General features: G+C 38.6%; 1 protein-coding gene across 8 annotated transcripts in view; it reads left to right on the top strand.

Moving 5' to 3' along the window:
* ENOX2 (ecto-NOX disulfide-thiol exchanger 2) overlaps positions 1–24,963 on the top strand; it is a 275,984-nt gene extending 251,021 nt beyond the window's left edge. For 3 of the 8 annotated variants that reach the window (XM_032260200.1, XM_032260198.1, XM_032260197.1), the window contains 5 exons: positions 8,018–8,199; positions 12,408–12,515; positions 15,859–15,967; positions 19,374–19,459; positions 21,938–23,473. In XM_032260200.1, coding sequence (XP_032116091.1) covers positions 8,018–8,199; positions 12,408–12,515; positions 15,859–15,967; positions 19,374–19,459; positions 21,938–22,069 — 617 coding nt within the window. In that variant the 3' untranslated portion in view covers positions 22,070–23,473. Of the gene's footprint in view, positions 1–8,017; positions 8,200–12,407; positions 12,516–15,858; positions 15,968–18,556; positions 18,681–19,373; positions 19,460–21,937 lie in introns of those variants that run through there. The other 5 variants (XM_032260199.1, XM_032260202.1, XM_032260201.1 and 2 more) reach the window with 3 other exon arrangements.
* The last annotated feature ends 2,771 nt before the right edge of the window (positions 24,964–27,734 follow it).

Raw genomic sequence — 27,734 nt, 5'->3', positions numbered from 1 at the left:
ATAAAGCTACTGTAAACCTTCATGTCCAGATTTTTGTGTGGACACAAGTTTAGTTCATTTGGATAAATGCTAAGGAGCATGATTGCTGGATGGTATGACAAGAGTATGCTTAGTTTTGTAATAAACTGACAAACTCTCTGCTTACTTTGGATTTAATTTGTTCTTGTTTTAGTTTCTAAGTTAAAAGCTTAGATTACTGAACTTTCTTTATGTCTAATAGATGGATTAAATGCTGTGAATTTCCCTCATAAGCACTGCTTTCACTGCATTTCACAAAGTTTAATAACTTGTATTTTCATTTATTTTAAAAACACTTGTAAATTTTTCTTGAGATTTCTTCTTTAATATGTGTTACTTAGAAGTGTACTGTTCAGTTTCCATGTATTTGGTGAATTTCCAGCTATCTTTCTGTTACTGATTTCTAATTTAATTCCACTGTGATCTGGGAACATACATTGTAAAATTTCTATCTTTTACTTGTTAAGGTGTGCTTTATGGCCCATAATGTGGTCTCTCTTCGTTAAACTCCCACGTGAGCTTGAAAAGCATATGTAATCTGCTTTGATTAGATGAAATAGTCTATGCATGATAATTATATCTAGTGATTTGATGGTAGTGTTGGGTTCAACTGTGTCATTACTGATTTCTGTTTGCTGGATTTGTCCATTTCTGATAGAAGGGTGCTAAACTCTCCAACTGTAATAGTAGATTCATGTATTTCTCCTTACAGCTCTATCAGTTATTCACTTGTGTATTCTAATACTCTGTTATTAGGCTCATAAACAGTAGTGTTATATATTATTGGAGCATTAACACCTTCAATAGTATGCAGTGCCCCTCTTTTTCCCTGATAAATTTCTTTGCTCTGAAATCAGCTCTGTCTGAAATTAATATAGCCACTTCCACTTTCTATTAATTAGTGTTAAAATGGTATATTTTTCTCCATCTTTTTACTTTTAATCTATATGCACCCTTATATTTAAAGTGGGTTTCTTGTAGACAACCTATGGTTAGATCTTATTTTTTGAATCCACACTGACATCTGTCTTTTAATTAGCATACTTAGATCAATAATTTTTAAAGTGATTATGGTATAGTTGGATAAATATCTACCATATTTGTTGCTGTTTTCTTTTGGTTATCCTTGTTTTTTGTTTCTAGTAGTGTCTTCTGTACTTGTTCTGCCTTTTATATTTTTTATTGAACATATATTATTTGGATTTGTTCTCCTTTATTATATCATTTGTACTTCTTTTTTCACATTTTTTAGTGGTTGCCCTAGAGTATATACATTTACAATTAATTCAGGCCCACTTCAAATAATGCTATACCATTTCATGGGTACTGCAAATATTTTATAATATCAAAATGCTCCTAATTCTCCCCTTCCATTTCTTGTATCATTGCTGTTATTTATTTCAGTTGTTCATAAGCATACATAAATGCATACAGGCATACCTCAAAGATATTGCAGGTTCCATTTCAGATCATTGCAAAAAAGCTAAGATTGCAATAAAGCAAGCCATATGAATTATTTGGTTTCCCAATTCATATAAAAGTTAAGTCTACATTATAATGTAGTCTTTTAAGCATAATGTCTAAAAATCAATGTACATACCTTAATTTTAAAAGACTGTGTTGCTAAAAAATATATGCTAACTATCATCTGAGTCTTCAGCAAGTTGTAATCTTTTTGCTGGGGAAGAATTTTGCCTTTATGTGGATGACTGCTGACTGATCAGAGTGGTGGTTGCTGAAGGTTGGTGTGACTGTGGCAATTTCTTCAAATAAGACAGTAATGTATACTGTATCCATCGACTGTTCTTTTCATTAAAGATTTCTCTGTAGTATGTGATGCTGTTTGAAAGCATTTTACCCACAGTATAACTTTTTTCAAAATTGAATTCAGTTCTCTCAAACCCCACCACTGCTTTATCAATTAAATTTATGAAGTATCTCAATTTTTTGTTTTCATTTCAACAAGGTTCACAGCATCTTCATCAGGAATAGGTTCCATCTCAAGAAACCACTTTCTTTGCTCATCCATAAGAAGCAACTCCTTGTTCATTAAGTTTTTATCAGGAGGCTCCAGTAATTCAATCCATACCTTTAGGCTTCACTTTCAATTCTAGCTGTCTTGCTGTTCCCACCACATCTGCAGTTACTTCCTCCACTGAAGTGTTGAACTCCTGAAAGTCATCAATGAGAGTTGAAGTCAACTCTCAACTCATGTTAATGTTGATATTTTGACCTACTTCCCTGAATCATGAACATTCTTAATGGCATCATGAATCCTTTCCAGAAGGTTTCCAATCTACTTTACCCAGATCCATCAGAGGAATCACTATCTATGGCAACTATAGCCTTATGAAATGATTTTTTTTAAATAATAAGACTTGGAAGTTGAAATGACTTCTTGATCCACAGGCTACAGAATGGATGTTGTGTTAATAGGCATGAAAACAACATTTGTCTCCTTGTACTTCTCCATCAGTACTCTTGGGTGACTAGGGGCATTGTCAACAGCAGTAATATTTTGAAAGGAATATTCTTTTCTGAGTAGTAGGTCTCAACAGTGGGCTTAAAATGTTTGGTAAACCATGCTGTAAACAGATGTGCTGTCACCCAGGCTTTGTTGTGCCATTTCTAAAGCACAGGAAGAGTAGATTTAGGATGATTCTCAAGGTGCTAGGATTTTTGGAATAGTAAATGAGGATTAGCTTCCATTTAAATTCACCAGCTGCATTAGCCCCTAACAAAAGTCAATCTATTTTTTGAAACTTTGAAGCCAGTCATTGACTTCTCCTCTCCAGGTATGAAACTCCTAGGTAGCATCTTCTTTCAATAGAAGGCTGTTTTATCTACATTGAAAATTTATTGTTTAGTGTAGCCATTTTCATCAACTGTGTTAGCCAGATTTTCTGAATAACTTGCTGCAGCTTCTACATCAGCACTTACTACTTTACCTTGCACTTTTATATTATAGAAATGGCTTCTTTCCTTAAATCTCATGAACCAGCCTCTGCTAGCTTCCAACTTTTCCTCTGCAGCTCCTTCAGCCCACTTCTCTCAGCCTTCATAGAATTTAAGAGAGTTAGGGCCTTACTCTGGATTAGGCTTCGGTTTAAGGGAATGTGTGGTTAGTTTGTTCTATCGAAGTCACTAAAACTTTCTCCATATCAGCCATAAGACTGTTTCATTTTATCATTCTTGTGTTCGCTGGAGTAGCACTTTTAATTTCCTTCAAGCACTAGTTCCTTGCATTCACAACCTGGCTAACTGTTTTGTGCAGGAGGTACTGCTTTCAGCCTATCTTGGCTTTTGGCATGCCTTCCTCAACAAACTAAATCACTTCTAGCTTTGATTTAAAGTGAGAAACGTGTGACTCTTCCTTTTACTTGAACACTTAGAGGCTATTGAAGGTGTATCAATTGGCCTAATTTTAATATTGTTGTGTCTCAGGGAATAAGGAAGCCCAAGGAGAGGAAGAAAGATGGGGGATTATCTGATCAGTGGAGCAGTCAGAACACACACATTTACCAACCAAGTTTGCTGTCTTCTATGGACACAGTCCATGGCACCCAAAAGAATTACAGTGGTAATTCAAAGATCACTGAACACAGATCAGTGTCAAAGGTACAATAATACTGAAAAAGTTTGAAATATTGTGAGAATTACCAAAATGTCACCCAGAGAATTATCTAAATGTGAGCACATGCTGTCAGAAAAATGGCAATAGATTCGCTTGACACAGGGTTGCCACAAACCTTCAATGTGTTAAAAAAAAAAAAAATCCATGAAGTTCAATAAAGCTAAATGCAATAAAATGAGGCATGCCTTTATACAGATTCAGTATGCCCTATCCACAATGCCTAGGACCAGAAGTTTTTCCAATGTTGGACTTTTTTTGGATTTTGGAATATTTGCGTTGTACTTACCGGTTCAGCATCCCTAATCTGAACATTTGAAATCCGAAATACTCTAGTGAGCACTTCCCTTGAGCATGACCTTTGATCATCTTGTTGGTGCTCAAAAAGTTTCAGATTTGGGGGCATTTCAGATTTTGGATTTTGCATTACAGATTGTTAACCTGTATATACATATTTATGCATAAATAAATGAATACATTTTTGTTATTATTTTGAAAAATTATATGCTATAATGGATCAGTTAAGAAGAAGAAAAATAAAAAGTTTGTGTTGCTGCTGTTGTAGTTTGAGATGGAGTTTCGCTCTTCTTGTCCAGGCTGGAGTGCAATGGCATGATCTCGGCTCACTGCAGCTTCCGCCTCCCAGGTTCAAGTAATTCTTCTGCCTCAGTCTCCCAAGTAGCTGAGATTACAGGCACCCACCACCCTGCTTGGCTAATTTTTTGTATTTTTAGTAGAGACGGGGTTTCACCATGTTGGCCAGGCTGGTCTTGAACTCCTGAACTCGGGTGATCCACCCTCCTCAGCCTTCCAAGGTGTAGGGATTACAGGCATGAGCCACCGCACCTGGCCAAAAGTTTTTATTTTACCTTCACTTTTTCATTCTTTGATGCTCTTCCTTTATGTAAATCCATATTTCACAGGGTACAAAATTCTAGGTTGCTGATTTTTTTTTCTCTTAACTCCATAAATATTTTATTCCACTATCCTTTTATTTTGACAATCTCTGAAAAGAAGTCAGATATAATGTTTATTTGAGCTCCTCTGTAGGTAAGGTGTTAGTTTCCCTTGTGGTTTCTTTCAAGATTTTTTTCTTTATTTTGATTTTCTTAAGTTTGAATATGATATGCCTAGGCTTAAGGGATTTTGGCATTTATCCTGTCTGATGTTCTCTGAACTTCCTGGATCTATGGTTTGGTGTCTGACATTAATTTGGGAGAAATTCTCAGTCATTATTGCTTCTATTTCTTTCTTTCTTCTCCTTCCAGGTATTCCCATCACATATGTTTCTACCTTTTATAGTGGTCCTATAGTTCTTAGATATTCTGTTATGTAATTTTTAAAGTATTTTTTTATTTTCAACTTTTATTTAAATAAAAGTTCAGGGTTACATGTGCAGGATGTACAGGTTTGTTATATAGCTAAACGCATGCCATTGTAGTTTGCTGCACAGATCATCCCATCACCTAGGTATTAAGCCCAGTGGGCATTAGCTACTTTTCCGGATGCTCTCCCTCCTCCCAACCCCACCTTCCAACAAGCCACAGTTTGTATTGTTCCCTCCCGTATGTCCATGTGTTCTCATCATTCAGCTCCCACTTATAAGTGACAACATGCAGTATTTGGTTTTCTGTTCCTGTGTTAGTTTGCTGAGGATAATGACTTCCAGCTACATCCAAATGCAAAGGACATGTTCTCATTCTTTTCAATGGCTACATAGTATTCCATGGTGTATATGTACCACATTTTCTTTATCCAGCCTATCGTTGATGGGCATTTGTGTTTATTCCATGTCTTTGCTATTGTGAATAGTGCTGCAATGAACATACATGTGCATGTGTCTTTATAGTAGAATGATTTATATTCCTTTGGGTATATACCCAGTAATGTGATTGCTGGGTCAAATTGTATTTCTGCCTTTAGGTCTTTGAGGAATCATCACACTGTCTTCCACAGTGGTTGAAGTAATTTACACTCCCACCAACAGTGTAAAAGTGTTCCTTTTTCTCCACAACCTCACCAGCATCTGTTTTTTTTTTTTTTTTTCTTTCTTTCTTTTTGTTTTGGCTATGGTCTGAATGTATGTATTCCCCAAAATTCATGTTGAAACTTGATCAGCAATGTGTTATTAGGAGGTGAGGCCTTTGGGAGGTGATTAGGTCATAAGGGCAGAGCCCTCATGAATGGGATTAGTACGCTTATAAAAGAGACCCCGGAGAGCCAGTTGCCCCTTCCTAATGTGAGGACACAGGTAGAGGCACCATCTATGAACTAGGAAACAAGCCCTCATGAGACACAAGCTGCTGGCACCTTGATCTTGGACCTCCGAGCTTCCAGAATTGTGAGAAATAAATTTCTGTAGTTTATAAGCTACCCAGTTTGTGGTGTTTTGTTATAGCCGTTAAAATGGACTAAGACAAGTTTTCAGTTTTGGAAGCTTCTATCGTCTATCTTCAAGCTCAGGGATTATTTCCTTAGCTATGTCCAGTCTACTAATGACCCCGTCAAAGGCATCCTTCATTTCGACTCGTGTTTTTGATCTCTAATATTTAATTTTATTCTTTCTTTGAATTTCTTCTTTCTGCTTTTATTATCCATCTGTTCCAGCATGTTATCTAATGTTTTCATTAAACCCCATTGCGTATTAATCTCAGTCTGATAATTCCAACATCTCTTCCATATGAATCTGGTTCTGGTGTTTGCTATAACTCTTAAAATCATGTTTTCTACTGTTTAGTATGTCTTGTAACTTTTTGTTAGAATCTGGGCATGTTGTACTAGGTTAAAGAAACTCTTATAAGTAGCCCTTTAGTAATGTGGAAGTAAGGTGTGGAGGGAAAACATTCTCTAGTTCTATGGTTAGGTCTCAGTTTTTTGGTGAACCTGTGTCCCTGAACTGTGAACTTCACCAGTGCTTCTGTTTTATCCCCCTCCCACCTGCCCCCCACATACACACACCTTTGGTGGGACAGGATGGCTGGAGGGGGCTAGAATTGGATATTTGTCTTCCCCCAGGTCTGTTAGGTTCTTCTGAAACCCCAGCAGGTGAGGTTCTGATAAAACAGTTTTTCCTGAGGGCAGGCCTTGTGAAGAAGACCAGAATGGTCTGCAATTTCAAAATGGTTCCTTTTCCCCTTCCCGTGCCAGAAGCGTGAGGAGATTTTTCTGTGATATTCACTGTGAGGACCTGGTATATCTCCTGGAGGTAAAACTTACAAATGTGTGGAAGTTCTCCAATGACTGGGTCCTCCTGGAGTTTTTAACTCACAGACTTGTCCACACTGAGCCTTCAGCAATTCATTAATTACAGCTTAGGTTTTTCTACCCAGGGATTGGTTCCCATAGAGGTTTATGCTCATGGGTTTTTGGTCCAGTAAGCTGTGATTCTCTATATTCACCTGTCTGTATCTCCAGTTTTGGGGGCAGCTGTTTGCCCTGTGACCACACTTCTCTAGCAAATATAAAAAGAGTTGTTGATTTTTCAGGCTGTTCAGCATTTTACTTGTTATTAAGACAAAGTGGCAGCTTCTAAAGATCTTTACATACCAGACTGGAAACTGGAAATCTTGTGTCTTAGTTTTTACATTTACCTTTCCTCTGTGGGACAAGTCAATGTTACATTCTTTTGTGTGTGTGTGTGTCTGTGTGTGTGTCTGTGTGTGTGTGTGTTTCAAATTGTTGTTTAACAGTTATTTGAAAAGAAGTACATGAAAACATGAATATTAAGAAATCTTGAAATGCAGTTGTATATTCACTAACACAACTCCATCTGTGCCTCATATTCCCTTTTTCGGACTCCCATATTTTTGTGCCTCCTATAACCGTTTCCCTCAGCATTTGCTTCCCAGCCTGCTAACCTCTGGCACTACTTTGATTCTTCATTACTCACTTTTACATTTTCAGGAAAAATAAAATGAGTGCAACTAAAGTTAGAATCTGACTTTTCATACAAAGCTACAGAGCAGCAGGAAATTCCAAGGTTAAGTTTCTCAATGTTACATTCTTTAAAAACATCTGTCAGCAACATTATTCTGTAGGCAGTTGTTGATTGAAGGGAATTGGTCCTATATTTTATTATTACAGGACTGGTATCATTTCCTACATTTCAAATAAAATAAATTGATGTTACCTAGAAATATCTTAGTTATACTTGAGGTAGAGAATGAGGAACATGGTGTGAACTTTTGTGTGTTGGAATCCTAGTTCATTTATAAAAACGGGCCTGTGTGCTTTTGTGCCCATCTCTTGCTGACATGGGCAACTCCAACCGAAAGTTCTTCATCAAAAGGAAGAACCAACTTTTTTGGTACTCACATGAACCACAGATGAATCTGGATATATGATTGAATATTTATATTGATTGTTTAGCCTTAGTATCACAGACAGAAGCTCTGAAGGAAGAAAATGACAGCCTCCGTTGGCAGCTCGATGCCTACCGGAATGAAGTAGAACTGCTCAAGCAAGAGCAAGGCAAAGCCCACAGAGAAGATGACCCAAACAAAGAACAGCAGCTGAAACTCCTGCAGCAAGCCCTGCAAGGAATGCAGCAGGTAAAGGCATTTTGGTTTTCTGAGCTTCTGGGTAGGATAGCATCAGCTTCTCACCTGTAAAAGGGTCCCCTGAAAGCAAACAGATACAAGGATACACAAAGACTCAAAACAAAGGGATGGAGAAAGATTTACCAACCAAATGGAGAGCAAAAATAAATAAATAAATAAATAAATAAAAAGCAGGAGTTGCAATTCTTGCCTCTGATAAAATAGACTTTAAAGCAACAAAGATCAAAAGAAGCAAAGAAGGACATTACATAGTGATAAAAGGATCAATGCAACAAGAAGAGCTAAAGATCCTAAATATATACGCACCCACTACAGGAACACCCAGATATGTAAGACTTATAAAGAGACTTAAACTCCCACACAATAATAGTGGGAGACTTCAACATCAATATTAGACAGATCAATGAGACAGAAAATTAACAATGATATCCAGGACTGGAACTCAGATCTGGAACAAGTAAACTTAATAAACATTTATAGAACTCTCCACTTTAAATACACAAAATACACACTCTTATCTGTACCACATCACACCTACTTACAGGTTTCAATGAAATATTGGTTGGCTGCTTGTTTGTTATTTTCTTCCCTCATTTTTTTTCATGTCTCCATTATTAAGCACAATAATAGGCATACCCATTTTTAGACTGCATTCTAGCCCGGGCAATAAAGCAACACTCCCGTTCTCTCTCCCTCTTCCTCTTCCTCTTTCTTCCTCTCCTTCATTCTTTATTTTTTTTATTAAAAAAAAAAAGAAAGAAAAAACATTTTTAGTTGCATTTCATAATCCTCGATTATTTTGAATGGGTGAGAAAAAGTTTAAATGTATTCCTGTTTATTTACTGCTAACAATATCACAGTAAATAATTTTAATCCTAAAAAAAAAAAAAAAGAAAGCAAATAGAATATCAAACCTATTATTCTTGATGTAATATTATCTGGCATGGCTGAGGAAGGAATTATGTGTTGTGGTTAATTAAATAGTCCAGTTAATACAGAGATAGCAATGGGCTGCCGATTTTTAAAGAATGAGCATTCAGTGAAAAATATTTAACATTAAACTATGCTGAATATAATCTACTCTTTTCTTTATGCTTCAGAAGGTACTTAGGGATCTAGACAGGGCCTCAGGGTCTTTATGAAGAACTTCAATTATTTAAATATGAAAAAGTGCTGATGAACAAGTATCTAGTTGATAGAATACCAAGAAATACAGCCTTTTCAAAGGAATGGCAGGAATCTACCCTTGATTTGAGTAGTAGGTACATTATACATGTTTAAGTGCCAATGCTTTGAGCTCAATACCAATTTGTTTTTATTTTGTTTTGTATTAACAGTCACTTATGTGAATGAGTTTACCTGTGCATAATTCAAAGTGTAAAAAGTAAAGTAAATAAATGTACCCAACTATGCTTTCATTCACAGAAAACATAGTGTAGCAGATGTTCAACATCTAGGAGTTTTATGTAACCATCACCACAGTGATCTTACAGTTTAAAAGATATCAACAGCTGCTTTCACTACAGTAAAGGAGTATTGCTTCCGAGTAAGGGCACTGTCATCTTCTGTCATGCTAGACCACCAGCCACTGTCCTTACACCTTAAATTGTGCAACAGTTTTTAACTGTATTCCTTGAAATTATCTAGGGCAAAGCTAATTGCTGGTTGGAAATTACAAATCATGAACAGGAGTCTTTTTTGGAACTAGGAACCCTATCTTATTCTTTCTGCCACCATTGTCTCCTGTACGACAAGTAATATGACATTAATATTTTGCCTTTTCTATTAACAAAATGTGTGAAATAATGCTTACCTTCCTTTTACTGTCACCATGGAGTTTAATTAGAACATGTAATTTATATCAGAGATCTTTCTATGAAAAAATGCACCTCCTCACCTACACTTCAAATAAGGTTGACAGTATGCATTGTACCAGGCTTTTTAGCCCTTCCAGTGGTCTTTTGCAAGCCTCTGAAAGGCAAGACTTCAGAAACATTTTTGTTGTTGCTGTTTTTCCCCCTCTTTGATTTTCAAACCATTTCACATAAGGATAGTTCTACTACTTAAATGCAATTCAAAAATGATGAAATTTTATTTCATCACTTCAAAGACTTCAGTGAGAATTAGGTCTCTACCTCTTAAAAATTAATTTCACTCATTTTGATTATTTTGTATTGAAAAAATGCCTTGTAAACAATGGTAAAATTTCTCCCATCTTATCTTAAAAGATGTAGAGTATGATAAAGCATGTAAGAACATGAACTCTGGGGTAGAACCAACCTGGTTTTAAATTCCAGTTCTACCACCGACTACCTGAATGGCCTTAGGGAAGCCACTTAACCTCTTCAAGCCTTAGGGATAATAGTATCATAGGGTCATTGTGAGGCTTAAATGAGATCGTACACAATGCTTAGTACATGTTGGGCACTCAATAAATATGCAGAAAGCTGAAACTGGATCCCTTCCTTACACCTTATACAAAAATTAACTCTAGATGGATTAAAGATTTAAACATGAAGCCTAACACCATAAAAACTCTAGAAGAAAACCTGGGCAATACCATTCAGGATGTAGGCATGGGCAAGGACTTCATGACTAAAACACCAAAAGCAATGGCAACAAAAACCAAAATAGACAAATGGGATCTAATTAAACTTAAGAGCTTCCGCACACCAAAAGAAACTGCCAATAGAGTGAACCAGCAACCAATAGAATGGGAAAAAATGTTTGCAATCTACCCATCTGACAAAGGGCTAATATCCAGAATCTACAGAGAACTTAAACAAATTTACAAGAAAAAAACAACCCCATCAAAAAGTGAGCAAAGGATATAAACAGACATTTTTCAAAAGAAGACATTTATGCAGCTAACAAACATATGAAAAAAAGCTTATCATCACTGGTCATTAGAGAAATGTAAATCAAAACCACATTGAGATACCACCTCACGCCAGTTAGAATGGTGATCATTAAAAAATCAGGAGACAACAGATGCTACAGAGGATGTGGAGAAATAGGAACACTTTTACACCGTTAGTGGAAGTGTAAATTAATTCAACCATTGTGGAAGACAGCATGGCGATTCCTCAAGGATCTAGAACTAGAAATACCATTTGACCCAGCAATTCCATTACTGGGTATATACCCAAAGGATTATAAATCATTCTATTATAAAGACACATGAACACGTATGTTTATTGTGGCACTGTTCACAATAGCAAAGACTTGGCACCAACCAAAATGCCCATCAATGATAGACTAGATAAAGAAAATGTGGCACATATACACCATGGAATACTATGCAGCCATAAAAAAGGATGAGTTCCTGTCCTTTGCAGGGACATGGATGAATCTGGAAACCATCATTCTCAACAAACTGACAAAAGAACAGAAAACCAAACATCACATGTTCTCACTCATAGGTGGGTGTCAAACAATGAGAACACACAGACACAGGGAGGGGAACATCACACACTGGGCCTAGGGGTGGGGGGCTACAGGAGGAATAGCAGGGGGTGGGGGGATTGGGGAGTGATAGCATTAGGAGAAATACCTAACGTAGATGACAGGGTGATGGATGCAGCAAACCACCACCATGGCATGTGTATACCTATGTAACAAACGTGCATGATCTGCACATGTACCCCAGAACTTAAAGTATAATAAATAAATTTTTTTAATGCCAGAAATGAAAAAAAGATATGATAGTTAAAAAAGAAATTATTAATAATGCTAAATATAGCTTCCTGCCTACTTATATGGAAATTAACATACATAAAATTTGGATTCTTTACTACTTTCCTCACAGAAATTGAACTTGGCTTGGCAAATGGCTATTTGCAAGAATGCTTTACAACATTACATTTACTTCTATGCAGCAATTAAAACATTGCTCACACAGTATTAACTGCACCCTACTCTGACCCCTGGCCAGAATAGGAAAGAAGTTAAGTGACTGGTCAATTAGTTTCTCAGGACCTCTCTAAAATATTAACAAGTTCAAAGGAATTTTGTAAAAGCCATAGAAAATAATGTAAAGTGAAAAGTATCGTGATTTTCCCAATCTCTGTATGGAAAAATGGTTGTGTGTGCTGGAGGAAAGTGAGGCAGGCCCACCTGATATCTAACTTCAGCCAGGGAATTTAAATGAAGTGTGGCTCCTTAATTAATCAAATGATTGTCTTTGGTCTTTCTTGTAGCATCTACTTAAAGTCCAAGAGGAATACAAAAAGAAAGAAGCTGAACTTGAAAAACTCAAAGATGACAAGTTACAGGTGGAAAAAATGTTGGAAAATCTTAAAGAAAAGGTACTTGTGCCCTAAGTGAACCTTTTTCCTTGCCTCTTTACCTACTTTTCAGTGACAGTGAAAATGCCCTGGAAGCTACTACTCTAGAAATTAATGGGGAATATTTGGCTGACTGAGGATTAAAAGCCCCCCCCAGGGGTAATTCTCATATTAAGGGCTTTGCCTTTACGTATGAGTCCTTGGCATTTCTAAGTCTTCTTGAATGTAAACCTTTCAATGGATAAGAAGTCAATTCATCCCTAAAATTCCTCAGTCTTCTCTCTTGAAGAAGACCAGAGGGCGCACCTCTTGCCTGCTTCATCTTGTCAAGCAAATAGCAACGTCGAAAACTCATGTGACACAAAGTACTTTTAATTGAGCATTTCATTAAAGGAAGAAACACAAGTGCAGCTAGCACATTGACATTTCCTTGCAGCTAGTCCGTTTAGTGTAATAAGAAGCAGCTGCACATGAGAGTAATAGCCAATACCAAGAGGAAGGAAACCTTGGGGGGAAAATGAGACGCAGTATTCTAAAGCTAGAAGCCAAGATGGGTCTTTATTAAGTGAGAGGTCTCAGCAATAAAAACCACCAATGAGGACCAGAGAGTCTAATTTCTGGATAGAATCATGTATCGCAACCATGAATCAGGTGCCCCTTCTATTCAAGATGTATAAAGTCAACCTCTCCAGTCGCCTTGGTGCATCAACATTAAGCTGAAGCTGTCCTCTGAAAATGGATTCCCATTGACCAGAAGATTAGGAGCTTGAACCAAGAGTCAGAAATCAACAGTGACAGAGTTCCTCGAGTGCATTCTCTGTATCTTCTGTTCTCAGCTCAGGAAGATGCAGTGCATACAGGCCCTGAATGTGTTTACCAGCACAGTGCCTTCCCCTCAAGTGCCATTAAGAACTGGCAACCTTGGTGTAGTTGAAACAAATGATTGAAAGTGTTTTCTTCTAGAGGCCATTTGCAACGTACTTCTAATTCTTCCGCTTCATAAAACCAACTCACTTTCCAGTTTTGTGGGCACTATTAAAGAAACAAGCATAATCCCAGAGAAATTCATTTGTCAAGCATTTAATTGAAAAGTGCCAAAACTCCTCTACTTATCAGGACTTTTCCCATACCATCAGGGCTTCTAAAATGTCCCAGAGCTGCCACATAGCTCTGTTTTACTTCCTACATAAAATGGAATATGTAGCCAGAAGACTAGATAGATAAGGGGTTATGCTCATGATATTATGCTTAGAATTACTCTTCAGGATTGACATCACGATTTGACCTAAGGATATTTTGTGTGTGTGTGTAAGTAGCTTTCTGCTTTGTTAAGTATTTCATGTAAGGAAGTAAGAGGTCAAATGGCATAGAAGAAACTTGCTGTATGGTGCCTAAGGACAAGTGTTTCTCATTTGGAAACTGAACAGACCATGAAGTGGCAGATGATGAGGACAGGGGAAAAGATCCAGCTGATAATCCAAAAAACAGTGAGTCAAAATATGTTTTTTTCCTGTTATTTTAAGCAAAGCTTCTTTTAGAGAAATTCATGACAGTTCATTATAAAATGATCTTCTCTGGGAAGCTGATTTGTGACCAAATATTTCAACCTGACACAATTAGGTTAGAAAGCAAAGTACCATCACATTAGACTGCAAAAATAATTTCAGGTTGAAAGGAAAGCAATAAGTTTTGGTGAGGAGGAATCTTTTTTTTAAATTTGCTTTTGTTTGGGTTTCTTGACAGTAAGCTACAGGTTGAGTTATTGTCGGTGTTTTGCAATATAACAATGTGACTTATGTCTGTCTTACTGTGGAAAGAACTAAGCTCTTTGAATCTGCTAGTAAAATTCAAGGTGATAAGCATCCCTTCAGTGTACCTTCTAATTTTTTAAATGCCAGCTTTAATAAAATTGAAGTAAGGTTGAAATAAGGCTGCAGTTTTATTCAAGATGGCTAAAACTTCTCAGAATATTTTCACATCTTAAATCAACCACAATCTGTTAAACTCTCACACTTAAGAAACAGCTCACCATATCATTTAATGTTTTAAGGGGGTCAGAAGCAGATGTGAAGCCTGTGGCTTAGAGGTGAGCTAGTAGTTTAAATCAAACTTGTTATAATAGTTACTGTCTGGATTGAATTCTAAATGCCAAAGATTGAATAGGTCATCAAGAAAGGGTTCCCCTCTGATTGCAGCCAGGAAGCCTGTAAATTCACAAAACAACATGTCTTGCAGTATAGACTATTCATTTCATTCAGAGACAGCATCCTGGAAGCTTTGAAGACATCTTTAAAGAAAACAGAAGAAATCCTGTCCCTGCCAAGGGTTTGTGGAAGGGAAGAAGTGAAAATGCATCTGAATCAGTCATGATATGACCCCCAAGGAGAATTTCAGCAGCATTTTCTTTTCAGCAGTGAAAGACAGAAGCAGTGATTTCTTTTATTCCTTCTTCTGAAAGCTTTTCCTTCACATTTATAATAACAGAAAAGATATTCTCAGTACCCAAAGAAAGAAAGAAACAGCCATGAAAAGTCTGGAGGTATTTTTCAGTTTGATTGCTGGTCATGGAATTCACCTGAGTTTCTCTTATGAAACCTTCCTGCTACACTCTGAAAAGGAAAAACTTTCTACAGCAAAGAAGGTCATTGACTAATGCTATTTTTCATCATGGTCATTTCTTGCTGTAAAGTCAGGAATATTCTAACTGATACTGTCCTTATCAGAGAGGAGAGAGAGAGAGAGAGAAGAGAAAGATGCTAGTCAATGAAAGCTCTAATGTTTAGTTCAAAAATCAACAGTTGATTAACTGTGAGTGGATTGGCAATGTAGCCAATGTAGATTCTCCACTGAGGTGGGGCTTACCATTAACAGAGTGTGGACCTAAAATTTAAAAAAAAAAAAAAAAAAAAAAATGGTCTTTTTAACAGTGGGATGAAATCCTGGCTCCACTTCCTTGCAGTTTGAGCTTAGCCAATTTACCTGAGCCTCATTTTCCTCATCTGTAGAATGCAGATAATACTTATCTAACAGTGCCTAGCATCTTGTTAGTATGCCATAAATGTTGGGTTTAGTTGCCCAGATTGCTTGTATAGAGTCAAGAAACATGAAGGTAGAAAAAAAAAAAAAAAAAAAAAAACTGGTGAAGGTAAATGTTTAAATGTTTCTGTGTTTTGGAGCCCTAAAAAAAAGGTTTGAAATATCTGTGATGCTTTTGTAATTTATGCTATTTTCCTCCCATTCAGTAATCCAAATTGAACAGCATTGCTTTTATGGTCCTGTGTTAAGTTACCTGTTGTATAGTTAATTGAAGCCAACTCTTTGCCAAATAAAGTGAACTGACCCAGGAAGCATGTTATTTCCACAGGAAAGCCGTACTTCTAGGCTGGGTACATCAAACCAGGACAGCGACTACCCTCTTGAGAAGACCATGAACAGCAGTCCTATCAAATCTGAACGCGAAGCACTGCTAGTGGGTAAGAAAGCTAATGCACACATACCACGTACAACACATAGGTACAATGGAGGAGGGGAGGGCTTCACCTAAGATTAATAAGCAGACGCCAAGCATTTATGAAGCACAGTAGCGCAAGAACTCAGAGTTCTGAAGATGATGGGTTAAGAACAAGTACAAATTTCCAAATTTAACAGCAGCTGCCAGCCCCCTTCAGACTCCTTGTAGCCACTGCTATGTCAAGCAGTGAGGCATGTCAGTACAAGCACTATGCTAAAAGGGGTCAGTTGTAGAAACACATTGTAGATTTTTTTAAATCTCTGTGCAAGGACAGCTAAGCCCTCTCATGTCCACTGAGGGGGCTAGTGCAGACCCTACTTGGCAAAGAGCTTTTCCAGAGGGCCTCTGGAGCAAGTATATGCCTCTCGAAGTTTTCCAGGTTACTGGCTATTTCAACACTTCTGAGACCAAATGATAAGGGAGTTTTTGTTTGTTTTTTAACCTTCTGACACCAGATATATGGTGTCACATCTCCAATTCTTCAATACAGACTGGGTGTCCTACAGTTTAATTCCATCCTCACACTCACTACCCAAAGTTAGTTTAACATTAGACTCTATAGGTTTAAGGGCTCGGTCCTAGAAGACTGCCCTCCCTATAGATGCCAGTCTTATTAGGGTCTCCACGTTTCCTCTACTTCTGTCTAATTTGGCAACAAAGTCAGGGGTTCCCACAATACCTGCCCCAGGTTTGATAATTTGCTAGAATAGCTCACAGAACTCAGGAAAGTGCCTTACTTACTCTTACCAATTCAGTATAAAGGATACATTGGAACAGGTGCATAGAGCAAGATACTGGGAAGGGGTATGCAGAGTTTCTATACCTTTTTTGGGTGTGCATCTTGATGTGTTTGCCAACCAGAAACCTCTCTGAATCCTGTCACTCCAGGGTTTTTATGGAGGCTTCATTATATAGGCATGATCGATGAAATCACTGGCCATCGGTGATTAGCTCAATCTCCAGCCCCTCTCTCTTCCCTGATGTTCCAACTCTCTAATCATGCCTGAGTCTTTCTGGTGGCCAGCCCCAGTTCTAAAGCTGTAAGGGGCCCCCAGTTACCAGTCATCTCAACTCCTACCACTCCAGAAATTTCAAGGGTTTTGGGAGCTATGTGTCCCAGGGACCAGAGACAAAGACCAGATATTTACTTTTTAATTATATCACAATGGCAGATGACTCAGGAGACTGCAGTGTGTTGGGCACTAACAGGCTTTGATGAGGTCTAATGCTAGCATTGCTCTCTGTAAAAATTCATTCAGAGAGGCAAGATGGCACAAGACGGTTAAGGAATCAGACAGATCTGGCTTCCCATTTTGACCCCACCATTTCTTTTCTGAGCTTCAGTTCCTTCATCTGCAAAATGGACCTAATGATATTACCTCCCTCAAAGGGCAGTTGTGAGTATTAAATATGATGACTCACCTACATCACTTAGTATAGTGCCTGGCCCATAGTAAGCCCTCAGTAGGTAGTAACCATTTTACACTTCACAACACCGTTCACAAATGCTGGCTAACTTTATATTCCATTTGGAGAACAGTGGCAGATTGAGGCTCTAAAATATTTAAGAGGGGCTAATCATTTAAGAGTGGCTGGTCTTGGGCCACAGCAGATAATCCCAGTTGCCTTGTAGGCAGCTGAGCTATACAGTAGCCTCACTCAAGTCTCAAAAGCCCTCCACACTGACTGGCTTCTGCATATTTTTAAGCTATCTCTGCCTGCTTTGGTAATGGATATTATCCTCAGATTTAACACTTTGATATGTTAATAAAGATGCACAGGGGGACCTGCCATTGAGTCTTCACGAAAAGTGACAACTTATTACAACTTATTAACGTCTTCCAACTCAAAGTTCTTCACAAATTGGCATGGCAACAGGGAGACCTGTCAGAGAAATGCCAGGGATAGAGGGAAGCCTGTGTGAATGGATAGTCTTAGAAAAAATTCTTAAAATAAGTGTTTCTTGTTTTGTTTTTTCAAGAAGGTAGTCTTGGGCTGGCACAAAGAAAATAAAATCTATTTTTTCAATCGACTTTTTGGGTGTGAACCCACAAAATTGCTGAATGTTTTTAAACCTACGCAGTTATTTCTTGGTATTTGACAGCTTGTCTTGGCCAGGAGATCTAGAATTTCTTCAAACATGGACTGTCTTCTTCAGAATTTAAGTTTCTCAGCCAGAATCCGTGTTTCGAAATTCAGTATACCTAGTCATTTAAGAATAAAGTAATGTAAAAGTAATAGCATCCCTTTTGAACAGATTTTGAGCCCTGCTGTCAGTTCCTTCTGGAACTCCTCCCCAACTCACCCTCCTGACTGAACTTAGAACTACAATTTAAACCTGTGCTAGTCTTTGTCAGCCTCTTAAAGGGACAGACAAGTTGTAGTCGAGAAACCAAATCAAATTTTGCTTTTATTTCCTGGCAATTTTCAACAAACTCAATTCTGGGTCTATTTGATGCACCTAAGATCTTATGAAAGGAGGGGAACTCAAAAAAATTTTAAAGAAAGAAATATTATGCTTTTGAACAATCTGTTTTCCACCTGTTGCCAGATAATGAAGTACTAGAACAATTAACCTGATGGCCAGAACAATCAAGGCTGCATGTGAAGCTGCCAGTCACCCCAGAGTCAGGCTAAGTGGAAATCAAGGGCATTCCTGGAGGCTGTAAACTGCTGTAAGAATATTGTTACACAAAGAGATTTGAGGCTCTAAGCACAGAATGCTAGTGACCACTTGAGTTAGCCGTGAACGAAATGTTTGGCTTTTTTTTACAGAGCTACTCACAAAATAAAACCCAAATACAATCAGCAAACTTTCTTGTGAGAGGCACAAGGTTAATCAAGAAAGTACATGATTTGTACGTTTACCACAACAGCAAGGCATTATTAACGCGTAAGAGGCTAAAGTCTAATTTGAAGACTGTGAAGGAACTGCAAAAGCCCAGCGCAGTGTAAACTCATTGTAAAATCCTTGAATTCAGATGATGTTTAGCCATCACAAGTAATGAAAGTGACTCCTCAAATGCCAGCTTGTCTACATATGACACAGCACAGTAAGAGGAAGTATGCGTAGTAGTTAACAGTGACTGTCTGGGTTCAAATACCAGCTCTGCCACTTACCAGCTCTGTGACCTTGGACAAGTTGCTTAGACTTTTAGTGTGTCAGTGTCCTCAGCTATGAAATGGGGATGACAATATCCACCTCACGGGATTGTTAGAAAGATTAAATGAGTAAAATATAGGCAAACTTAGAACAGCATCCAGTATATTTCTGTTGTACATATGAGTCAGCTCTTGCTATTCACTGTCATGTAGTACCTTGAGGAATACAAGGCTCAAGTGTAACCTCCATGCTCTTGTCTCTATAGGGATTATCTCCACATTCCTTCATGTTCACCCATTTGGAGCAAGCATTGAATACATCTGTTCCTACTTGCAACGTCTTGATAATAAGGTATATGGGAGCCTAAAATGGGGATGCAAGGGGATGTGGGGTTCTTTGTCAACAGGTGACCTGACTCCCCTGAAGCATAAATAAGTCATTAGTTACTGCTTTAAGGAAGTTTCCCTCACCTGCTCTCTCACTGTGATTCAGTGATTCAGTGTAGAACTTCCCCCTTGCAAGTGGGGTGACCATTTGTCCTGGTTTGCTGGGGACCGAAGGGTTTCCTGGGACTTGAGAGTTTTGATGTTAAAACCAGGACAGTCTCAGGCAAAATTGAATAAGTTGACCATCCTATTTCCAACATACATCTTAGAAGACTTTTCCTCTCTTCTCTTAATTTACCTAAGAGCTGCAAACCAACCCATATCAGCTTTCTTACCCATCAGACTTTTTTTTTAGAGACAGGGTCTCACTCTGCTGCCTGGGTCATTTGTGAGATCACAACATTTGTGAGATCACAGCTCACTGCAGCCTCAACCTCCTGGGCTCAAGCAATCCTCCCACCTCAGCTTCCTGAGTAGCTGGGACTACAGACACATGCCACCACGCCTGGCTAATTTTTGTATTTTTTATACACACAGGGTTTCGTCATGTTGCCCAGGCTGGTCTTGAACTCCTGGACTCAAGCAAGCTGCCTGCCACAGCCTCCCAAAGTGCTGGGATTACAGGCATGAGCCACCACTCCAGGCCCCATTAAACTTTTGTCCCGGGTTTTTAGCCATTAGTAAATGTTCATTTTCCAAATGGGAAGTCTTATTCCATCCACCTCTCCCACCATCACCCCTGCTGTTGTCTATTACAATACGAGGGAGGCAGGGGCCAAAACCAAAACCAAACAAAAAAAAGATGGAGCAATGAACTGAGGGCCTCTGTACCACAGACTGAATATTTGCTCAAGATGATCTTACAGTCCATTTCCTTCTCTGGATGCTATCCTTTGGGGGAACTCCTAGGGCATCTGGAGCAGGGGTAAGTGCTAATTCCCTAAGAAATCAAGGACGCCTCCAAGAGGCAAGAGAGGACTCTTGACTCCTCAGAATGAATCAGCTCAGGATACGTTTTTTTTTTGTTTTTTTTTTTCAGAAGCAGCATTCAGTTAAATCTGCCCTTAAATTGTACTGCCTATTTCATAGACTCTGGGCTTTTTGAGAAGTGTCATTGAATATAGATGCTGTCCAAAATGTTAAGTCATTTAAGCATATGTCATCTTAACAAAGGCAGTGGCCCACTTGGGAATCTTATTGTTCTAACCATATCCCAGCTGTGGTGATACATCCTCTTCAATGGCATTTGCTTTCATTCTAGCTAGCACTGCCCCCTCATTTCCCTCTGGGAAGTGATGCTATTCTGCAATTAAATAGGCCATTTGGCAGTGAAGGGGAGGATGGAATGTGAATACATAGGATCAAGAGTCATTTGCAATGGTATGAAATTGAACTATATGTCAGTAAAAACTATCTGCTTCTTTTTTAATTTACAAAAATAATACATGCACATTATCTTTAAAGTGTAAACAGTATAGAAATCCAGTAAAGGGAAAGGGAAAGTTACCACCCACAATCCCAGTCCTCAAGGATAACCACTGTTAACCGTTTGGCACATATTTCAGACCCTTTCCTGAAAGTATGCTGTATCTATATTAAATGTATATATCTACAAACATTATCTATGTTTTCTGAAAGGGGGATTCTACTCTATATGATACACTGGAATGTGCTTCATTCACTTGACTGGATACAGTCTACTGCCAGCACTGCGAAGAAGGCATGACTGCGCTCCTAGCCTAGGCCTAGCTCCCACTTAGCAACTTCTGCCAGAGTAGTGCCAGGGCCCCCAAAGAGAGCCTGAGGTACCAAAGCTCACGGTGAGGAAGGTAACTTACTAACTCTACTCATGTAAAGATGACCACCAGAAACAAGCCCTAAAGGAGTCCACAGATTTGTTTTTGTTTTTGTATTGAGGGTGTGTGTGTGTGTGTGTGTGTGTGAGAGAGAGAGAGAGAGAGAGAGAGAGAGAGAAGTAGGGAGAGAAAGATAATGCACAGAAGTAGGAACACAGAGCATTCCCCATTCCTGTTACTTCTCCATTATGAACTAATGCACTTGTGAGGGACTCTGCTCTGGTGGCAGCCATTTCTACCTTCCTCCCGTCCCAAAAGTCTCAGCAGCTTCAGGGGACCTGCACACAGCATCACCAGCACTGTGCAGCCATCATTCAGCTGCTTGCAAACCCAGGCCTTTCCACATGACTGACCTCATCTCTTTCCAATAGCAACTCAGCAGACCCTGTCTGGTGGTCACAGCAGAGGAACACTGCTGGCTGAAAGCCACTTTGCCAACACACACAAATGCTCAAGGAGCGGGAGGAGGTTAAATGCCCCTGCAACACATACACAGACATATCAGCATTCTAAAGTAGGCAGTACTGGGAAAGAAGATTAGGAAAATAGAAGTGGTTTTGAATGGAGATGTTCTCTCTGTCCCACAGATCTGCACCAGTGATGTGGAGCGTCTCATGGGTAGACTCCAGCATACCTTCAAGCAGGAAATGACTGGAGTTGGAGCCAGCCTGGAAAAGAGGTGGAAATTTTGTGGCTTTGAGGGCTTGAAACTCACCTAAATCTCTTTGCCTAACAACTTGGGATCCTGAAGATATACATATGTGTTGCACAAGCATCGAAAGTGATTTGTATTTTTAATGATTTTCAAGTAGAAATTGCTTTGAATTTGTCAATTCATTCCTGGAAAAATCTTTCAAGTTAAAATAAGGATCCTAGGACAGCACCTCAAGCTACAGACCCTAAAGAGAAATTGCCTCAAACCGCAAGTGCTGTAACTTCCTCCCCTTTCTGTCAATTGGTTGTCTTTAGGTATTGCAAAAGTCCTGTGGCTAAACAGTATTTGGAGTGTTTTCAGTGTCTGTACTACTAGTGTAGACTTTGGTATTTTTTTAAACACTGTTAACTGAAATGTTTTGATGATTTGTATGTGATTTGTGTTTCTAAACTTCTCTTTACATTAATGTTGCCACTGGCGAAAGGAGAGCAGCATTAAGTCCTCTGTGTAACTGCCATTGTCTTTCCAATCCCCAGTAGAGCAGTAAATAAATAACACATCAGTGTTTCTAGAAGGTGCCTGACCAGGTTCACCTTTTAAATGACAAAGCATGGTTGTGGCTTTTTGCAAAATTACTATGAACCAAAAGTTGACAAATGTTCCAAAGTTGTTTTCTCTAATATATCACATTAAAGATCTGCTTCAGAATTGTGAAACGTACATCTAGATGTGTTTGCAGAAAGCAAGTATCCAGTATGACTGGCATGTGTTCGTGCTATTCAGAATCACTTGTAAATAGTCTGCTTTTAAAGGAAGGCATGTTCAGTTTTCTGTGAATTAAAACACACTCATGGGTGGGCACAAATAGCACGCACGCACACAGTGGCAGAAGGGATTTATGTTAATATTCTTTCCCTTCTGGCCTCTTACAGTCTGTTGGTCCCTTTGCTTCTGTTGTCAGTGTATTGAATTGTAAACCGTGTACTACTGTAAATACTATGTTTACTTCATGCTGAATGTTTGCAAAGACTTCATATAAGTATTAATAGTAATGAATCAATGAATAAATAATGAGCCAGGATGTGTGAGGCTTCCTACAAATAGGTCAGCTCCACCTGTAGTGTGGATTGCCAGAGACACCTCCAGTTCTGTAGTGTCTGTCGGCAGATTGCAATGACAGCATTTGAGTGGACCATTCAGTAACTTCTGATTGGTGGAAAGGAAACGGAGAGGATGGAGGTTTGAGGTGAATATCCTGAAACAGAGATGGTCTTCATTGTGTGTGGTGGTGGTTGTGGCACATAAAATAATGCAAGTATGCCCTCCCTTGAGTCTCAATTGAAGATAAAAGAATGTACTGAATAAGCAAAGCCAATGTAGAGTATTTCACGAAAATACTTTGTAAATGAGATGCCAGTAGTGTTCAAAGTTGTATTTTTAAAAGATAAATATTCCTTTTTATACCTCAGTTTTGTGTTCTGTTTTTAATAACTTACTCTCTATGTAATCCATTAGTAGATCATCTCAATTTCTTCCTTTGGGTTACTAGGATGTTGGAAAAAGATTCCAACTCTGCCTTGACAACTGGAAATAGGGTTCCACAGCAGCCCATTCATGCTGAAAATTGGCTTCCCCCTCAAGCACCCTGCTGTGGCACCAGCGGGAAGCTAGGGTTAATTTTACACTAGCTTCCTCACTGATGCATCTCTCATCAATGCTACAGAAGGCTTTGATTCATCAGTCTCAGGAGCTCTTGGAATACCTAATTTTAATAGTATCTATGAAATCAAGGGAAACTTTCCACTTATCAGTTATTTCTTTTTTAAATAAATTACATTAATTTTTAGCAGGGAGCATTAGGAAAAAGCTACGGCATGCCAGGCTTAATACCTAGGTGATGGGTTGATAGGTGCAGCAAACCACAATGGCACATGTTCACCTATGTAACAGACCTGTACATCCTGCACATGTACCCCAGAACTTAAAAAATAAAAGAAAAAAATCAAACTCCTTACCATGATATAAATACATTAAAAAATTGTTTTAAAGCAATAGCTGCCACACCTAAACACCTTACTCTCCTTCACTTAATCAATTTATATTGGAGATTGTCTGTTTCTGTTACTCCTGCCAATTTAGTATAGGTATACTCGTCCCACTTTGCTTGAATATAGTAGTTGTTATGGTTAATTTTATGCGGCAACTTGGCTGGGCTATAGTGCCCAGTTGCTTGGTCAAACACCAGTCTAGATATTGCTGTGAAGGTATATTTTAGATGTGATTAACATTTAAGACGGTAGACTTTGAGTAAAACAGATTACCCATTATAATGTGGCTGGACCTCATCTGATCAGCTGAAGGCCTTAAGAGAAAGGACTGAAGTCCCTTCTGAGGGAATTCTGCTTTGAGACTGTCTTTGGACTCAAAACTGCAGCATCCAACTCCTGCCAGAACTTCCAGCCTGCTGGCCTGCCCTACAAATCTCTAACTTGCCAGCCCCCATAACTGCAAGAGCCAATTCCCTAAAATAAATAGATCTCTCTCATATATGTCTATATATAGATAAGCATAGATATATAGAGATATATAGATATGAATATGCATTATATTACACAATAAAATTGTGGCACATACTATCTCTCACAAACCTTTTCATCCATCATAGAAATCTATTAATGAAGCTGCTTTTTCCTGCAAAGTCTCAGTGCTATTTATGGTTCTGTTGTTCCTCCAGAATTTTGAAATATTGCTGTTTTGTTATGTTTATGAGATACAGTAGTTAGCTTTTCTTCAATATTATAATGAATAGAAGCTTTCTTTTATTTTACAAATGATTTTTTCATTTCCTTCCCTAGTCCTGTGGCATCTCTAATTCTGACTTTAGTTGCTTGTTAAATATCTTTAATGCAAATGAGTTATTTTTCATAGGAAATTAAAGACATATCTGCATTCAAGTTATACAGAGTGTTTTTAAATTTGGGCCCAAAATTTTCACATAAGGCAAAATAAACTATTATTTGAAAAGATAGCATAAATGTGCAAGAACTTTTAACTTGTCCAGTAGAACAGCGTGAGCCCTTGGGATTCTCAGCTGTCTTAGATGATACATCAGGTAGATATGGCTTCATTTTTTACCACAATTGCTACCATCTGCTGAGCACCTATTAGGTAGTCATGATGCCCAAAGTCTCTGTCTGTGTCTTCAGGCGAGTTACATGGACACAATGAGGGCTTCAATTTCCTTACAGGCAAAATTCAGAAGAAATAGTACCTACCTCACCGAATGGTGGGAAAAAGTCAACAAGTTAGCGTCTGCAAATTGTTCAACCAGTGCTTGGCCCATAGTGAGTTCTCAGTAAGAGTTATGATTGTGATTCAGCCCAATTTCATGACCTTACCCACATTTTTTAAAAAATGTTTTTGTGGGCCAAGAGCAGTGGTTCACACCTGTGATCCCAGCACTTTGGGAGGCCAAGGCAAGTGGATCACGTGAGGTCAGGAATTCGAGACCAGCCTGGCCAACATGGTGAGACCCACATCTCTACTAGAAATACAAAAATTAGCCAGATGTGGTGGCAGGCACCTATAATCAGCTACTTAAGAGGCTGAGGCAAGAGAATCACTTGAGGCAGAGGTTGCAGTGGGCAGAGGTTGCAGTGAGCCGAGATTGCACCACGACACTCCAGCCTGGGTGACAGAGTGAGTGAGACTCTGTCTCAAAAAAAAAAAAAAGTTTTTTGTGTTCATACATACAATTGTGGGGCCACATCATGTTTCTGGACTTCAAGAGATGAAATTCATCTGTTTAAACATATTCCAAACATTTACTCTGTCCCAAACACTATCAGGCACAATGGGACACAAAAGGAGTATGGCTGGCCCCTGCCTTCAAAAAGCTAGAAGGGTAGCTGCGACACACTGAACTTACATCTTTAGCCAAAGCCATAAAAGCTAATTGTGAAAATATTCAGTGCTGACCACCCACGAATGGTGTGGATAAGGTAGTAATGACCTCTTGCTCTTGAGACCTGTACTATTACTATCTGTGCCTCCACCCTACCCCCAGAGTATAAGTTGCATGAGAGTATGGTTCTCGTTTGTCTTGTTTACTGCCATATCCCCAGAAACTGGTACCCTGTAGCTGTTTAGTAAAGGTTTATTACATGAGTATTTGTGTAGCATTTTAAACTACATTCAGGCCGGGCGCAGTGGCTTACGCCTGTAATCCTAGCACTTTGGGAGGCCAAGGCAGGCAGATCTCTTGAGACAGGAGTTCGAGACCAGCCTGATCAACATGGTGAAACTGTCTCTACTTAAAAAATACAAAAATTAGCCAGGCATAGTGATGCACAACTGAAATCCCGGCTACATGGGAGACTGAGGCAGGAGAATCACTTGAACTTGGGAAGCGGAGGTTGCAGTGAGCCAAGATCATGCCACCACACTCCAGCCTGGGCAACAGCGAGACTCTGTCTCAAAAAAATAAAAATAAATAAACTACATTCATATGCACTAATAATAAAAGCTAATATTATTTAGTGGTTCCTCCTTATCAGGATATACATATGTGATTCCAACTTACCAGGAAAAACATATACGTGTGTGTGTGTGTGTGTGTGTGTGTAAACATATATATGTGTATATATATAAACATATATATATACACACACACATATATATTTAATGTTTACTACAGTGTGAAAAGTAAATGTATTAGCCTCCATTTCAGCTGAGATTTGGATATGTAAAGTAACGTGCTTAAGTTTTTAAGAGGCAGAGATGAAATTTGGTCTCTCCAATTACAAGGTCAAAACTTTCCACTGCTCCAATATCTTATTTAATCTTCATATCAGTCTAATTTGTAATATTATTATTAACCCTATATTGTTCATCGAGGTGCCATTATAGAACACCTGACGTGCAAGTCTTAGTCCTGGAAATTCATAGGTGAGCACAACATGACCCCTTCCCTCAAGAGCTTACATTCTGGTAGGTGAGCCTGCTAAATGACACAGTCACGGTGCCCCAGTTCGCTTTATAACACTGTCACTTCTCTGAGCCTTTTTTAAAACTGTAAAGTGAAAATCTGAGTATATCTCCCTGGAAGTTTCATTTATGAGTTGTTGATCAATGTAAAGTGCCCAGTACTATGCCTGGCAAAGTAAGTGCTCAATAAATAGCTATAATCATTATCCAACCAATAGTCATATCAACAATGCTTTAATGATACCAGAGCTACCTTCATAGTAATGGGGATCCCATAAGGTCACACAATAACTTAAAAGAAGGAGACTTGCTGGCTTAGAGAAATTCAGGAGATTTTACTGAAAAATGCTCCATTAGAGTTAAGTAGTCTGGCCCAAGCCAAACACAGCGAGGAAATTTCCTTCTACTGTCTTCTGATATAGTCTCAGTAACCTTCCAATTCTACTCACTCCCATTACAGGTTAGACCACATTCCATTAACAAGAGGACCAAGGAGATCCTATCTCCTCTCCCATTTCCCATGATCCATAACATCTTCCCAGTTTTTCAGTTTGACAGTAGCTTTGAAGGTCTAAGCTTGCCTAAGTTTTCTGTCTGGGCATACTAAAGCAATTAATTATTGAGGCAACAGAAGGAAAGAAAAGAAATTGATTACACACAGGTATGAGCAGTCAAGGCTATAGAGCCCTATGGAGATGACATCAGATCTTGGGTGGGAATGGTATACAGGACATATTAAAGAG

The sequence above is a fragment of the Sapajus apella genome, unplaced genomic scaffold (genome assembly GCF_009761245.1).
Source record: "Sapajus apella isolate SASKATOON/1434 unplaced genomic scaffold, GSC_monkey_1.0 scaffold115, whole genome shotgun sequence".
Lineage (NCBI taxonomy): Eukaryota > Metazoa > Chordata > Mammalia > Primates > Cebidae > Sapajus > Sapajus apella.
This window is presented reverse-complemented; position numbering and strand designations above follow the sequence as displayed.